The sequence below is a fragment of the Patella vulgata genome, chromosome 7 (assembly GCF_932274485.2).
Source record: "Patella vulgata chromosome 7, xgPatVulg1.2, whole genome shotgun sequence".
NCBI lineage: Eukaryota > Metazoa > Mollusca > Gastropoda > Patellidae > Patella > Patella vulgata.
In genome coordinates this window covers 22,634,030-22,651,633 of record NC_065885.2, presented here as the reverse complement: position 1 = coordinate 22,651,633, position 17,604 = coordinate 22,634,030, and the positions used below count along the sequence as shown (strand labels likewise).

The window sequence follows — 17,604 nt, the reverse complement described above, 5'->3', positions numbered from 1 at the left end:
TCAATTTGTCCATATAAATATCAGAATCAACATACATTATGGAGAAATTGATGAACTTTTAGGTTAGGAACGAAAAATATTGTTATATGTACACTCATCCACTTTTCGCTAATACTTATAGCTCTTGACGAAAAGGATTATGGAATATATCGCAAAAATCTGGCAAATTTGCTTTAAACCCCAGCTTCAACTGAACTGCCCAAAGTGTCAGAGTCAATGAATGTCCGATTAGGCCAAAGAGTGTACCCAAGCCTATCGCGGGAAAAACCGACACTTACGGTACTTCGTAAAAATGACCTCCCAAAGTCTGTCTTTCGTTGATTTGGTCAGGCTGTTGCCAAATTTTCCTTTAAGAGTGTAATAATTTTGCTCAACGGCCGAAATTAAAAGACCGAGAACTGCAGGATTCCAATTTTGAGTACGCTTTTTAGGCTCCATTTCAGCTTTTGACAGGCAGACAGACGACTTATGCTACTCACGCGCTATGATGTATGCTACTCACGCGCTATGATGTACTATGTATGTAGTAAACAAAAACAAGTAAACAAACGGCATGAAAATAGTATTTTATTCATAAATTGTCCGTAAAATCTAAGCGTATAAAAAAGGAATATATCATTTTCGTCGTTAATGTTCAAATAGGTAAGGATAAAATAAAACATAACGGTTATAAGTGCAGACATTGTCAAAATACAGACCGTGAGAATGTTTACAAAGTATGAATGCAGTGACGCATCATGGCGTCGAGACCATCCGTGACAATTTACGAACAGAGTCTATACGAAAAAAAGTTAAAGAAAAAACTTACGTCGGCCTTTGTGAAACCGGCGTAAATAATTCGTATCTTTTTCGTAAGTCTGTCTTCACGTAGTTTTTCTCTCAAAGCTACGAACTTTTGTGAAACTGCCCACAGAGCCGCATATACAGCTCTGATATAAAGAAAAGTAGGCTCTGCCTCGGCTCTAGTCTGTCTAGGCACTCTAGGCGATAGCACCGGTACTCGTGCAAAATTTCCCGCATTACACTGCATGGCGTATGCCCGTCTTCATTAGCCCGGATGGAATAGAATAGCCGACCCTTATTATTTCCCTGACTTAATACTCGTCTTAAAAGGGAATGCTTTGAGGGTTTATGTGTAGCCTAAAAAGAACCCCGAACCACTGTCTACTTTCACTTAGTGTGACCTCTAGAATAACTGACCAATAAAAAATTAGTATGTTGGCGCGTGACTTCAAACGTGTACCGGATACTCTACGTTCTCTAGCAGACAACAACGAAACCCTGTCATTGTTGACTTGTCCAAAGTAAGTAATATCGAGAAACCAAACGCAACTACTGGCAATTCCAAAGCCCAATGTTAGTACAGGGAGATTATTTACTTATCATTACCTAATAAAGGACCGTATCTTAAACTCTATGTTCAAGTTTAGGCCTTTAAGACGGCGTCACCGTCAGGCGTCACCTACGAAAGACGGCTAGGCGACTACACTCACACTCACTGTGCTAGCCTAGTGCTAGCTTACTGAAGTTATTAATGAAGTTAGTCAGCTAGCAATTCAACGACCGTTCTAACATGCCAACATACCGATTAGCTTAGTAGTAGATCTAATACTACTATCACCACGCAAAATTAGTAGTAGATCTAATACTACTATCACCACGCAAAATTATGTTCCGAATCAAATGATTCAGAATGCAACTTCGCATAAACGAAAGCCTAAAATGGAACACAAGACACCCACTTAGTGACTTACTTAGACTTACATTTGTTCCAGACAAGTTTTCATATTTTGTGAAATCTAACCCATGGCCATTGAGGTGCACGTAAAAGAGTAATCCTACCTGATCGTCATTTCCCGTATAGTAGCTGCAGCATTCTGATTAAGCACAGGCACGTCGGGGACATGGGACGATTGAGCTCATGGTATGCAATGCTGAAGAATCAGCAGGGGCAGGCCTATTGTAGTTCTCGTTATCTACTATTATTGAACTGGTTTAGAAATAATTTTTGATATTCCACTTTTCAGAAATAACTGAGAGTAAGTGGGTGACAGTATGTCTGAAAATCAGAACTTCATCTACCAAGACAACACAAACTATCCAAACAGAGTTCAAGTTCCTGCTCATTGTGGGTTTGAACCCCATTACAGCCACATAGAAACTCCTATAAATTTCTACAGCCAATCCAACTATAATTCAGCACCCCAGGGATATGTACAAGTTGAGAAAATATGGACTGGTAATGAAAATTCCTCAAAAAATAACAAACCTGTCAGTGGTGAATATTGGGCGGTTTCTAATCAAAGATGGGCTACGCAGCAGCCTATTTATCAGCAAGCAGTACCTACTCCAAAACGTACTCAACATCGTGTATTGTCTGAACAAAACAGTTTCATTCCTCCAGATCATCAACCAGTAAAATTCAAAAGAAATTCTATTCCCAGACAACATGCAGCAGTCATAACCCATACTAACGAATACAAAGAAATGATAGAGAATCGTGACCCAAACTATCAAGCTTTAGATAGGAATTGGAATGCATCTACTAGGAGAGTTGAATCTGAGACATCCATTGCTACAAACAATTTGACCAATGTTCTTAATGCTGATCAAGGCTCTGAGAATACTGATTCCCAAGAATCAGCACCTGAATTTACTGGTAAAAGGGCCACACGAAGCAGTCACTTGAGAATTTTCAAACGCAGTACACAGCAAGATACCATGGAAAGAACCAATAATACCGAATTGATGCATCATATGAAACTGAAAAGAAATAATGTTACCCAAGACAGCCATGGACCAAGTGGGGACGGAGGTCCAATTGGAGATGGTGAACCACCGCTAAAAGTTCAGAAGATTTCTATGCAGCCAAAGCATATCATATCATGGTATCTTGATCATCTTATTGGAGAAAATGAAGAAATCACTGAGATGTCAAAATCTTTTACTATTCCTGTTAATATATTTGGAAGCGACGATTTTTACTTCATGGACAGCCTCACTAAAACTGTTAGTTTCCCAACTCCTAAATTTCTACAGTGGATGAAAGCAAGTTTTCCTGATATTAACGCCAATGCAATTGACTTTTACCAGAAAGGTGGTAAAAGAATTATAATTCCTGACCCAAAACGTTATTGGCAAGACAAACAACCTCATGATATTATTAAAGAGGTATTCTACCAGTTTCAGGAAGAACGAATACTTCATTGAACAATTTAGTAGCATGGAACAATATTCTATTGATTTCAAAAATGGACTAAACTAAGTCTTAACTAATTCATTCATGTTTGGTTTATTATAACTTTACCTGTTCAATCCTTAATTTGAAGCGGTTCTTTGTTTCCTATATCAAGTAGAATTTGATATTTTTTATTCATTGTTGTCTTAATGCATGAAATTTTAAATACCCAGGTTAAAACGATTAATGTCTGTATGGCGCAATATGATTAATATGTTTTATAATGTTAATGCATGAACAGTTTGTAAATAATTTACATAGTGATATATTTTTGTTAAACTATACGTTTTTGCAGAAGTACTTATCCTATTTTATAGAAAAAGATTTAATATTATTGTAAAATAGAAATAGATCACACAAATACTGTACATAATAAATCCAAGGGGTAATCGTAATGGAGTATTGGTATTTAAATTTTATCAGTATATGAATGGTAGAATAGAGGCGAAAGAAAAGGAATGGAGTGTGATGTTTCAAGTCAACACAATTTGATTATTATTTTAGTCGAAATTTGTACTTAAAATTACGACAGTCAAGTTTCTTTTAAAGACATGCCAATGTGCACAGAGACTCGAGTGGTCAATAAAATCTCAGTTCGACTATCCATATCGACGGAGTTGCGCGCTGATAAATAAACAATATAAGGGGTACCAGCGATTGATACTACTGGACCGCGTGGTGTCAGATCCAGCAACAGCGTGCACGGGCCTCTGAAGGAGGGTTACCAAACGTAGGGCACTTGAAGAGGGGGGGGGGGGTCCAACACCGAGAAATGTTCTGTTATGTGGCATATGCTAAGAGTCGATTTGACGTTTATCTGAGCCATGGCATACCATAACTTGACACATGGTTGGGTGATTATGATCAAGTCCCGAAGATCTCAACATGAACGTACCAAATCCCATTCCATTCTGGTAGCTAACGATGGAGGAGTAGCACTTAAAAGTAAACTGGCAAATACCAAAAATAATCCCGATTCAGACACCGGTCGTGGCCCCGGTGCAAAAAGTTTACTTTAAGCCTCGCCAAGGAAATGATTGATGACTGAATGAGTGTCAATAGAGTTCGCGGTAACCATTACTCATTAGCGTATTGACCTTGAGTATGCAAGCAGCTAAAAACGTTCTCGTCGCCCGTGTTGCAATTTCCGTTGTTGTTTTTTATTCTCCTAAATTCTAACGAAATAAATAAAACATTCTGACTATTATGAAACTATTCATGCATTGGATGCTGGATCACGAAATGAAATCAGATCCTTCGAACTTTTCAACATCTAAACAGAGAAAATTGAGTACGATACCAGCCTCAATTATCAGTCGATCACCAGCAGCGTTGATCGGTCAATGAGTGATCGATGGTGCATGTACGTACATTGAACGCGATTGTTTTTTTTATTAGAAAAAGAGAGCACACTATTAATATTTGGGCAATGGGAATATGGTGACATTGACGAGCACAGCCACACACACACCTATATCCTGGAAATCTTACCGGATTCAAGCATTATAGACTATTTCCAATTTCTTTTATTTTTGTATTTATTATATGAGGGTAGGGTGGGCGGCTGCCTATCGTGCCTACCCACCCAGCACGCCTGTGATAACAGTTTAAAATCATCTCACTGATTAATCTGTATTCAATGAGTAGGCTACTGGTATCATAGTTTAACATCATCTCAGTAGTTTGTAGATTAATCTGTAAGTAATGGTTTAACAGTTTAAAATCCTCTCAGTAGTTTGTAGATTAATCCGTATTCAGTGAGTAATGGTTTAAAATCAATTCAGTCAAGTTATTAGATTATCTGTATTCGGTTAGAACTAGCTCAACAGTTTAAGATTGAATCAATCTGGTTAATAGAATAATCTCTATTCATTTAAAATCAAATCAGTTTAGTTAATAGATCAATCTTACTTGTTTCCCAGTCAGAGGCATGCTGGGGGCTTCTTGTCTTCGATATCACAAAAGGTTGAAGCGAATGTAAAACCCTACAAATGAACAAACGAATGGGGGCTTTGAAGGAGGGTAGACAGACCAAACTTGCTATTAATGGTCAAATCAATAATGATTCAATAACACAGATAGTTGACAAACTATCTAAAGTGCTTAAGTTAATGTGAAAATCTTTGTTAGCTAAAAGATTATTTGTTAATAAACACAGCATTTTCAAGATTCAAGAATGACAACTTAAATCATTTGGTTATCTAGTTTATTACAATAATAAATACAAGAATGAGAACTAACGAAGAATTAGTATTTGGCACTAAAATGATATCACAGATAAATGTCATGAAGTAATGGCTACAATTACATAAAAATCTTATAAAAGTAAAACAAACAAAAAGCATAGTATATAATTAATATTATGGTACGTACTATATTTACATTAAAATAGATGATGGATTTCATATACAAATTACTGTTAAGAATAATGTCATGGTATGATCTAAGTATGTTACCCAAGATTATATTTCACTTCAAACATTGTACAAAATATATTTAAGAAATGGTAAAGCTCAGTTAGAATAGATGAAATGTGACACAAATAACCTGAAAATAGTTTTATGCCAAACCTGAAAAAAAGTGTTTGAAGTTCTCTTAGTTTGCTTGTATTTGGATTGTTTTCACAGCTTAAATGGAACTTGAAAAAACAAAATAGGGTGAGGTACTTTAAAATAGTGTCTTTACCATTATTTTCATACATTAATATATTTATGTTTAGCATTTACCAATCCATGTATGTTTAGATAATGTATGATAAATTTAATTAAAGCTTTTAAAGAAGGACGGTTTGTAAAGAAATACTTGGATAATATTATGCTATTGCAGTTTGATTTGTAAACGATGGAGGGAACATTGTTAACACTTTGTATTAAAGAAACAAATTATTGTAGTTTGCTTTGAAGTGAACTTCCTAGACAGAGATCTTGAATCAAACAACGGTGTCACATTCAATATTGTAATAAATCTGTCTACAAATGTCATAACAATATAGTCTTTGGTCTATATAAGAAATAATAGAATTGCTATGATATACTTAACATACATGCAGTAAACATTGAGATCTGTTGCCGTTTAAAGAAAGAGAATAAAAATATAATGGATTAAGTAACTTAAATATATAAATAAAACTGAGACACTACTTCAATGAAGAAGGTATTTTACTATTTAACTTATCTGGTCGAGAAATAATTTTCCGTATATTAGATTTGGTTAGACCATTTATAGAACTATTTACTGACTTAGAGGTGATGACTGCTGATTTTTGTTTATTGTAAGAAGTATAGCTGTATATTCCGTACATATCTTTAGGGTTGATTTTAGTAAAGACTGGACTAACACAATCCCTGGAAGAATCATAACCATTATTGTAAGTTTTGATACTATTAGTAGATACTGGTACAGGAATAGATGATTTGGTTGTCTTCCTCTTCAAGTTTCTCCAACTTGTGAAAACCTGTAATTAAAGAAAATAGATCATTGAAAAAAACAACCCAAGTTATTCTTTTAAACAAAAAACATCTTATATTGACATAAGACTGCTATCTGGTCCTCAGGCCTAATTTGTCTGGCGTTCAAATGATATTTTATTACGCAATGACCACAATCATTGTCTTATGATGTATATTGGAGAATTTAAAATTATCCTATTTCTTTCTGTCAGAAATAACCGTCTTTATTAGCCAAGTTAGAGCATAACAGTATTATGTTAAACCCCATTTCATTTCATGTAAGAAATAAAAGCTTGTCTGAAGTAATTAAAATAGTTACCTGCGCTAAGAGCTGTCTCTTGTAAAATGATTGCACCTTTGTTGCTGCTTTCCTCTCACTATATTCAACTCTCCAGTTTAACCAGAATTTCTTTATTAATCGTTCGTTTCTCTAAAATAATATAATTCAAAATGACCAATAAAATTAAAAGCATGCTTAATAAATAAAGCAACAATCATGTATATTGTCAAGTGATCACAGACCAAAATGAAGTTCCAGGGGTTATGAAACCGTATTTTCAAATATTTACTTTAAAAATCATATAGACGATCTTACCACACATTTAGCAGTGTAAGCTAAATCTACTTTCCATTTCCACAATCGACCATATTTATTTACAAGTCTTTCCTTATGTCTTTCTTTCTGTTGTGTAACACATCTTTCAGTCTTCATAGCCTCAAAAACCATTTTGCTGAAATAAAATTAGAAATTTGATTAAAACGCAAAATATTTATGCATAACCAATTGCCTAATGTTGTGTTATGTCATTGGCATATGAACAGATGAATGATAAGACAGTGGTATGGCAAGATTGTTCACAATTAAAATCGCCGAATCTACCTCGTAGACCAGATACATTTAAGAGTTGAAGGTAGCCACAGTGGCTCAGTGATTTGGACGTTCACTCGCTAACCTGGAGGTCCCGTGTTCGATCCCTGCTGAGAAAGTTAACTGGGATTTTCCAGCGTGGTCTGCCCTTATCAGTGGTGCTGGATGGTGGACCTGGCAAGGGAAACGTATAGTCGGTCAGATGGGGAAAAAAAAAGAATGTGCCGTGAACACATTGTACACGTAAAAGAACCCTTGGCAGTTTCAATTGGATATAAGAGTAGGCCATTGTGGAGCTGCCTGGGCAAAATTTCCCTCATAGCACACTGTATAGTGTATACCCATTTTCATTAGCCCAAATTGTTTCAATGGCATTAGTTATTGAACTGGAATATACAAGTCAGAATTCTATGGAATACAGTAATAAGCAGTAATTCTTAATTCTATGGAATACAGTAATAAGCAGTAATCCTATTCCATAGAATTGTGACCTGTATATTCTTTAGCCCAGTCGGAGCAGAACAGTGGGGGTGTTGTTGTACCCCATTTCATTTCAATTCATTTCATTTAAGAGTTAAAGACTTTGATTATTATTAGATACACAGACTACATCTCTGACTAATTAACCCAAACCAAAAGCTTCTACAGAACTATTTGATTGAATTCAAATGCCATATTACAGTCAGTTAAAAAAGATGACTAATTTTGCTGGCATAGACATACCATAAAAGATTGTTGTAATGTTTAATTGCTAACTCTTCTTGATCTGCTTCCTTCTGTCGTTGAGCTTTCTTACTGCATACAAAGTTACGCCATTGTCTGGCCACACGCCAGGCTAGAAACTTGCCATAACATCTTTGTGACATGATGTGGTCAAGTTTATTATGCCAGATAAGTAGTGACTGTCTTTGAGATGCTTGCTTTCTTTCTACCTGTATTCTACTGGCTATTTCATTCAATCCTTGACAATAATCAAAGCGATTTCGTAATAGATGGAATGTCTTTGAAATTTTATTCCGTCTCACTTTAGCCGTCATTAATATGTAGTTAGCTTGTAATGTTTTCTTCTTTTGAGCATGGATGTGCCAGGAATGTAGCATTCTGAAATTATAAATAATACAGATAAACGAATGAAACATTTGATTGGATTGATAAAAGCGAAAAATAAAGTAAATGTTGGGATTAGGGTATATCACTTACTTGATTTGAAGCCTGGTATTGTAATGTTGCTGAACTGACTGATTGACTTGCGTTTTTCCTTTCCAGAGTTTAAAATACAAATGAAGAGATCTCTCCTCTAAGGCCTTCTTCAGGGCCAAAGCTCGAATTCTTCTTTCTTTCACACCTTAAAATATACATAACAATATACGTTATACATGTACCATGAAGAATATTTGTTGATTATAAGTAAGAAGAACTTATATCATACCTGTGCTGTTTGATCTTAATTTGAAGAGCAATTTCAATTTAATTATAACTAATTAAATTTAATAAATTGACATTTATTTAGTGTTTAAGGGACCTTGATATATCTTGTAAATGAACAAGGGATGGTGGGGGGTGGGTGGGGGATAACCTGTCTAACTTTGTTTCAGTCTTGGTTCCCCCATTTTTCTTCCAATGTTAAAGACCTCTGTGTAAGCGAATAATTGAAATATCTTTCTTCCACTGTTAAAGATCTCTGAGTGTACTAATTAATATATGAATCAAATCTACATTGGAACTATCCAACATGTAACCTATTTGGATGACCAGGTTCAGAAGCATAATAGTGACTGCAGCTTGTGAAATGAGACTTAGCACCCACTGGTCAGTCACACAATACCAACTGATAGAAAAATGTTGGCAAAATCTGGACATTAAAACTCACCTCTGCTGAAATATTTCAGAATAAGTGGAAGAGAAATAAAAAATAAAAAAATCAGGCATTAAAAATAGCTTATACCTTTCAATAAATAATTCATATTACCTGTTGCCCATAAGTGCCATTCTGTAAACATGGTGACTTGTAGTTTAGCTGCATGAATACGATCAACATGGCTTAATAACATTCTACTCTTCCATTCATCTAACATTCTACTAACTAAATCATTATTTCTATCACCTATATACTTGTCTAATACATTATTCAGATGAATAACTCGTTGATTAGCTGATTTCCATTTACCAAAATAACTCACAAGCTGAAATAAAATTATATTATTCACGATTATAATCATACGATCATTACTGTTAAGTATTTTTCAAATCTTTTTCATTGTGTTTGACATACAATGTAGTAAAATATAAAAATAAATTTCCCAAATTTTTAGCTCTGGGAAAAAAAAGAAGAGGGTAAACATTTTGGTAAAATACTCAAAGAATTACTATTTATATTTTTATGAATTTACCTTGCGTTTCTCTAATTCTCTACTAAAGAGTACACCTCTACTTTTCATTGCTTTTTGATGCCATTTTCTACCAATATCTAAAGCTCTATTTTGTATATTTTTCTCCTTTTCTTCATGTTGGTTTAATCGACATTGATACTTCTCTTTCCAAGTTTGAAACAATCTCTTAACCTGAATATACACAAAAAAATATCATGGTTAACTAATGAAATTTGAATCTGAAATTTATTTGATCTTTACCATCACTAGCATATATAAAAACAGGGGCACCATGTGAAATGGGGTTGAACATCCTACTGTTCTGCACTGACTGGGATAATGAAGACGGGTATACAACATACAGTGTGCTATGGGGGAAATTGTGCTTGGACAGTAGCAATACAGCTTTCTCTTATATCGAATTCCAAGGAATCTCAGTTTTTCGTGCCACCCGAATGACTATGTGTTTCATGGCCTTAACCTCCATAATGCTGCACTGACAAGTGGGAACCACACCAGATAATCCTAATGGACTTTTTCGATCAATACAGGTATCTAACACTGGACCTCCAGCTTAGCGAGCCAACGACTTAACTCACTGTGGCACCGGGGCTCTTAATCAGTTTTAGATAATAGGTTATCTTTAAGGTTACAATCTCCTTGTGACATCTTGGCATGAGTTCTGAACAGGCTATCGTCTTGTATAAGAAGTCATCAGTAACAACGAAAGTGCAGAGGAGTTTATTGTTGGCCATTACATCAATAATATTCTAATAGATATATGTAATATTTACCAAAGCTGTATAAGACTGAACTTGAAATTGTAAAATTGTTTTCCTTTCTGCTTTCTTTTCCTGAGAAACTTCTTGCCAACCATGTAGTGTTCTGTAACAGTCAAATTAAAAGTTAGTGAAATAATAATAAACATCTATCTGTTTCATAAAAAGACATTACACACTTTCTTACTTGAACCTCTCCCCCCTCCCCAACGCATCCAGACTGATATTCGTAGAATACATATTTTTCTGGATGATAGAGACTATGAGAACTCCAGCAATACTATTTCATAATGAGGACACTGACACAATAGTTGTGAGAGAGAGAGAAATGGGGTTTAATGTCCACTCGACACAAACTAGGTCATTTCGGGACTAACATATGGTTCAATTCTATTTCAATAATTCGCTTGCGTGTAGGGGTCTTTAGCAGTGGGAGGAAACCGGAGGACCCGGAGAAAACCCACAAGGTTGGACAGGCGACCCTACTGATTGTCACGTACAACCGGGGAATCGAAACTCCGCCAGTTGACTCGATGACAGACCGTATGATACAGCGCACGTGCTAACCATTCGGCCATCCACCACCCCCCCACCCATTACAATGGTTGTAAATATAGATATGGTCTAAATGAGTTAAATGTATTATATGAATTTTAATATTCATTCTATAATCAAAATATCATTGAAAATTTACCTTTTAGCTAAGTATCTACTGTGTGCTTCTCTAACTTGTGTAGATTTAATTGTTAAACTATGCCAATATTTAAAGCTGTACTGTAATCTATTAATGTTAGATCTCATTATTAATTGATTACCAATATCTTTATCACGGTGGTTACCTACAAGTAAAATACAAGAATATAAACCTTGTTTCTTATTCTACCCCAAAACTTAAACCAGAGGCCCATTTCATTAAACTGTGTAAGTACAAGTGAAACAAGTCTTTGATTTTGAGTTAGGCATACATACATTGTTTTTAAAGAGTTATTCCAAAGACCTGTAGTACACAACAATGGAATAGAGTTGAATATTGTCCTGTTCATGTTTTGTCTGTGCCAGTTAAAAAGGTCACTCAACACCAATGATAAAGGATAAAACTAAAAAGTAAACATGTAGGTAATAATGTTCTTATTATCTTAAATAAGACATACCTCTAGCCCATTGTCGCCATTTTGAGAATATCAAGCCAAGATAATTTGTCCATGCAGTCTGGTATCTATCTTCCACTTGTTGCTTCTGTTGAAGTTTTATCTTCCATAGATTAAACATCTGTTATAATTATAATAAATACAAAATATACTTTTAACATCTAACACAGCAATATCAATATTAATGGAGCATTTCCAGATTCACAGGGTGTCAAATCGAAGTGCAAATGTTAATTATGTAACAAAGAAACCAATTTACCTTAACTCAAAATTTCTACAACTAATCAATATGGCATCAATATGGCATTAATCTCCAAAAATTGCATCATAAAGAATTTTAGTTAATTGTTTAATTATGTATCATTAGTGAACTGGTGTGCGTAACTAATACATTACAGTAAGATTATAAATATAGTTATATATAGACACTACTACACCTGGCAGTTGATACTAATTACAATGAAACCTGACTATTTATATTTCTTCAAATAATTATCACAGAGTTTCAGAGATGAATGTTTCAAAAAATATTTTACACAGAACTCACATGTTTCACAAATTAAATGACTGGATAAGACATCAACTGACAAATTATATTATTACCTGTTGTTGAATGTGCTTTCTCTGAAATTGCTGACATTTCTTCTTTCTTTCTTGACTATCTTGAGCCCAATTTTTCCATTCTGTCAAAGTTCTAAAATAAAAACAAGTTGGAAACATATAATCTTAAACTACTCTACGAATTAACCAAGGTAAGAAGTAATGGTATTTTAATTCAATAATCCAAAAACACAGCAGCAGTATCCCAGGCAGTTAAACAAAAAGTTGAAAGGGAAAAATAAAATAGAAAATATCAAATACCTCCGAAGAATTCCTAAATGATAAGCCTTCTGAATTTTTCTACTAAACTGGAATTTCACCAACCATATAGAAAAACATAATCGAAGAGATCGTTTGTTTAACTTTGATGTAAAGCTCTTCTCTAATGGAAATAATGTTTGCTCTTCGACTGTTGCCGTTGTCCATAGATGAAGAATATTTTCTTTGTGTTGCTTTTCCTTTGTCTAAAAAATAATCATAAATTAATCCTAACCAAAAATAATAAATCAACAGTAGGCTTTATATTCATCGTTAATCTCTCAATATATCGTGTCTATGTTTTAACATATATTTTCTGATGTAATGCCCTTTACTTGATCTGTAATTCTCTTTATTTAATTCAAGAAATGTCATAAGACAATGCTATTGTTACCTTATCAGCCCAGACTGGGAAAATTTTCTTCATCACTGTTATCATATGATGACGTAAGGCAAGAGCTGATAACTGTTTTTTAGTCTGTCTATTCTTCTGGTAATCTTTCAATGTTGTAACTACACTAGACATTACAACTTTATTCTAGAAAAAAAAAAATAATTATACATTAGTATTTATATTGATTTATCAATGACACTTACATCAAAAAAACTAAATGTCTTAATATCTTAATTAAACAAATATTTTCTGATAAAATTAAAACTAAAGGTTTCTTACTCGGAAGTTTTTAGCCTTTTCCATTCCATAAAATTGTTTCTTCCAAGCTCTAAAAGCAAGTTTCAGCTTCACAGATTGACTAAGTTCTTCTACTTGCTGGGCATATTCTTTTAATTCTCTTTGACGTATCACAAACTCTTTCCATTGGTCGAAAACTATACTAACTGGCCAATTAGAAAATCTGACCACAAATATCCTCACCAATTCCTGAACAATTAGGAAATACATGTACATAAAATAAAGTCATAACTTAAAGATGTGTGTGATCGATCAATCTAATTCAAAATCCGATTCATTTTTATGGTATCTTATTCCACTACATTTCAACATAGTATTTATTATGACTGGGTGATTGGGTTCCCACAATGTGCCATATTTAGGGACTGGGTGATTGGGACCTTGCAATCTGTCATATGAGGGGACATTGTGATTAATTAAACCCTACAAATAGAGGGGCTGGATAATTGGGATCCTGAAATGTGTCTTCAAACCATAAGTCATTCATACCAATCTTAAAAATATATGCTGGATTAACATATATACCTGTAGTCTCTGTATTTTGGCCTCTCTTTCATCATAAATAGCTGACTCTATTCCACTAAGTAGACTCTGATTATCTAAATCTAGTTTCTGTAAATCTAGAGATGTCTCACCAGCTAATCCAGCAAACAATCTACAAATATATACAGTATTTATTACATGACCACATTCTGCATGCCTCATGTTGTGTGCAAGATCGACTAATCATTTTCTGATGATTGGCCAAACATTGGAAAAGTTCTTCTCTAGAGAATCGTAATTTCAAAATTAAAACTAACCTATTTAATGAAGTACAAGTAATTTGGGTAGAACAGGATCTAGGACTATCAATTAACGTTTTATCACCACAACTTGTAACACTATCACCACCTACAACAAAAATATACATTTATAATTATTATTTTGACTACAGACAGATGTATAGAAAGTATTTTATGACATGCAGGATTATATCATTGACTACATATCAAAAATAGTCGAATACAGTATTCATGGCTTTTCCAAAAAAAAATGTCAAGTTGGCACAGTAACATTTTCGAATTAGCTGCAAGAATATAATGTGTACAAATACAATTTGTTTGCTTGACAATTGTCTTTGAACAGTCAATGACAAAACTTCAAAACAATGAAATAAATTTGTATTTAATCAAACTCAGTTAATAGAGAGAGAGAGAGAGATGGGGTTTAACGTCCACTCGACACAAACCAGGTCATTTCGGGACTAACATATGGTTTAATTTTATTTACATAATTCGCTTGCGCGTAGGGGTCTTTAGCAGTGGGAGGAAACCGGAGGCCCCGGAGAAAACCCACGAGGTTGGACAGGCGACCCTACTCCTTGCCACGTACAACCGGGGATTCGAAACCACGCCAGTCGACTCAATGACAGACTTTATGATACAGCGCGCGCACGCTAACCATTCAGCCATCCAACCCCCCAACTCAGTTAATAACTGAAATATTGAAACTTACTTCTTATACTGTACCTATCAAAGGACATGTCTGACATGCTGGATGTCTGGTCTGTATCTTGTACTGGAAGACCAAGTCTAAGAGAGAACTGGGTAACAGCGTCTTGTAGAGAATAGTTTGTTGTATCACACCAGGCCTGTAATATCTTCCTTTGTTGTTTTACCATCAAACTTCTTTGATATACTCTAAAGGAGAATTTAATCAATTTGTTTTCATATAAAAAGTTACATGGTTTACATCACAACCATTGATGATTAGGAACTTCAGTGGTTGTGATGTAATTTATGGATGAAAGCAAAAACCTCCCACAATTCGGCATCCACTGCAGATCATATAAACAGGGTATAGCTAAATTAAGCAAGAGCAAACTATAATCTTAGCTAAACATTGTTGAGGAACCTCTTTTCCATATGATTGAATCAAATTCATAAGATTACCTACCATTGATATCTTGATTTTTTTTTTAAAATTAATGCTAAACTTTAAATCTGAGAAAATTTTAGCGTGGATTATGCTGTGATAAATTAGATATATTCCAAAAAATGCAAATTGAATAAAGATTTCATATATATATAATAATATAGATAAAATAAAATGTGTTTTTGTCAAAAGGGATGTTAGAAGATAATGATTTCAAAGCCCCAGAATAAAAGGGATGGGGAGGGGGGTATATATATTAAGAAATATGTTGAATATCTAACCTTGCTATAAGAGTTATATGAAGTTGATGTTTCCAGGTATAGAAGCTATGTCTAACACGACTATAACTCTGTTGTTGTTGTATTGTAACAATTTTATCTTCTTCTTTTCTCTTCTCACAAAGTATATTGTTAAACCATAGATTAAAATAATACTTCTTCAGAGATGCGTTATTTTCCTATAATAAAGAGAACAGCATAAATACAACTATTAAGTGCTTTTATTATTATTCTGTGAATCCCATAAAGTGAGATTCAAACCTATATAATTAATCACTTGTATTTTCAAGAATTGCCAGTTAAATAAAATTAAGAACAAAACACATACATTCAGTTAAGAATTTTTAGTAAGGATCTTAGCTTTCTTTCAACAGATGCTTGATGCTTTACATACCATTGTTTAAACCTTGGGACAAGCATCCTCTGATTTTGGTGCTAAATATGTAAAAAATTATTAGTCATTTATAATTTCAGTTAGTATATAAGGAATCAGTTATTTACCTGTTCTTCAATGGCTTGTATTTTATCATGAATCTGTGTAGTTGTTCGAGACTTCCAGTATTCAAACAAACATTTTTGGAGATATTCTTTATGAAATTTATCAGCTGTTTGTTTACGTTTGATAATATTTCTCCATTCTGTTAAACAGACGTGAGTTAATTTCTCCATTCTAACTCTCTTAATTTGTTTCTCTAATTGACATATTTCATACTGACGTCTGCAAGGAATAATGAAATTGATATCAGTCTTTAATATTAACACACATTCAAATACAAATTATATTGAGGATTAAGAACTTCTACATTTCTGGAAAAGACCAAAAATCATAAATTTAATGGCCATAATATTATTACAGATTAAAATATCACATTTACCGGTACTTTATTATTTTCCAGAAAAAATAGTTATATAAATTTATGGTGACATATTATCACTTATCAATCTACCATCATTAGTAGTACCTTTTTGATATTGATTTAGTTTAGAATAAGTATTATAATATACAAGTACTTACTTCCACATACAGAATATTTTACGTTGTCTTTCTTTGATTAGTTCATTTTGATTTTCATAACATTTGACTTTATGTTCGACCAGACTATGCCAAGATTGAAAACACCTACAAAGATAAAAATGCCAATTAATTTCTAAGAATTTATCAAAATTTTAAGGGCAAGCAGCAAGGAAATTGGTTTAACTTGAGCTTAAAATAACTAGATCACTTTGGGACATGTGGTACTTCTTTATTTCAACAATTTGCTTACATACATGTTTTTTACCATCGTGCACCACTGACAAGGGGAAATTTTTGTGAACTTTCTCGACTAGAGGCAGCATGAACTTACTGTTTTAAAAGACTGGTATGTCGAGACTTTATCATAGGTTGTATTTTTATAATTTGCATCATGGCTGTTTTCCAGATCTGAAAGGTTCTTTGCAGTTTTGATTTCTGTAGCTGTTTACGAACTTCTGCCGCTTCTAATTTCTCTTGATCCATTTTAGCCTTAGCCATCTGCCATTTCTTAAACATGGCTATTAAATAGAAAAAGAACATGTTTATAATTGCGATTTTACTGTCACTATAATTTATCACAATGCAATTTTGTATTTTTTCTTATTACTGTCTTAGGCCTGAGAGTGGCTAGGTAGATAAAGTACTAAAACAAAGAACTCTTGCAGGCGAGTACATGAAATTTGTTTTGATTTTGAAATCTACATGAAGATTGCTCAGGTCTCCGGAATATTAAACCTACGAAAAATTGAAAATAAAAATTATAAGTTATAAGTTTAATTTATTAAAACACACATCAAGCTATAAAACCAATTTTTGTTTATTTAAATTAACACTATTGATTGTGCCAAAATCTTTGACTCGTAACATGTAGTGCTGATACAGGACAGAGATCTTGATGGAATATTTTCAAACTTGATGGTAATGTTCATTTGGTGGTAAATCTGTACTTATGGCTACATATAAATGAAACAGAGACTAAATATATATATATTCCATG

The 17,604-nt window shown here is 33.8% G+C and overlaps 1 protein-coding gene across 1 annotated transcript in view; it reads right to left on the bottom strand.

The window, feature by feature from the left end:
* Positions 1-5,427: 5,427 nt before the first annotated feature.
* The window catches only part of LOC126827382 (uncharacterized), a 31,341-nt gene continuing 19,164 nt past the window's right edge, over positions 5,428-17,604 (bottom strand). Inside the window, exons 14-34 of the mRNA XM_050556676.2 lie at positions 16,939-17,125; positions 16,608-16,712; positions 16,094-16,310; positions 15,596-15,771; positions 14,895-15,079; positions 14,201-14,291; positions 13,926-14,055; positions 13,383-13,589; positions 13,104-13,247; positions 12,713-12,915; positions 12,455-12,545; positions 11,855-11,972; positions 11,398-11,542; positions 10,719-10,809; positions 9,946-10,116; positions 9,525-9,738; positions 8,756-8,900; positions 8,279-8,656; positions 7,283-7,418; positions 7,007-7,117; positions 5,428-6,692 (exon numbers count right to left, since the gene is read on the bottom strand). Of these exons, the coding sequence (XP_050412633.1) occupies positions 6,375-6,692; positions 7,007-7,117; positions 7,283-7,418; positions 8,279-8,656; positions 8,756-8,900; positions 9,525-9,738; positions 9,946-10,116; positions 10,719-10,809; positions 11,398-11,542; positions 11,855-11,972; positions 12,455-12,545; positions 12,713-12,915; positions 13,104-13,247; positions 13,383-13,589; positions 13,926-14,055; positions 14,201-14,291; positions 14,895-15,079; positions 15,596-15,771; positions 16,094-16,310; positions 16,608-16,712; positions 16,939-17,125 (3,563 nt within the window). The 3' untranslated portion in view covers positions 5,428-6,374. The remainder of the gene's footprint in view (positions 6,693-7,006; positions 7,118-7,282; positions 7,419-8,278; positions 8,657-8,755; positions 8,901-9,524; positions 9,739-9,945; positions 10,117-10,718; positions 10,810-11,397; positions 11,543-11,854; positions 11,973-12,454; positions 12,546-12,712; positions 12,916-13,103; positions 13,248-13,382; positions 13,590-13,925; positions 14,056-14,200; positions 14,292-14,894; positions 15,080-15,595; positions 15,772-16,093; positions 16,311-16,607; positions 16,713-16,938; positions 17,126-17,604) is intronic.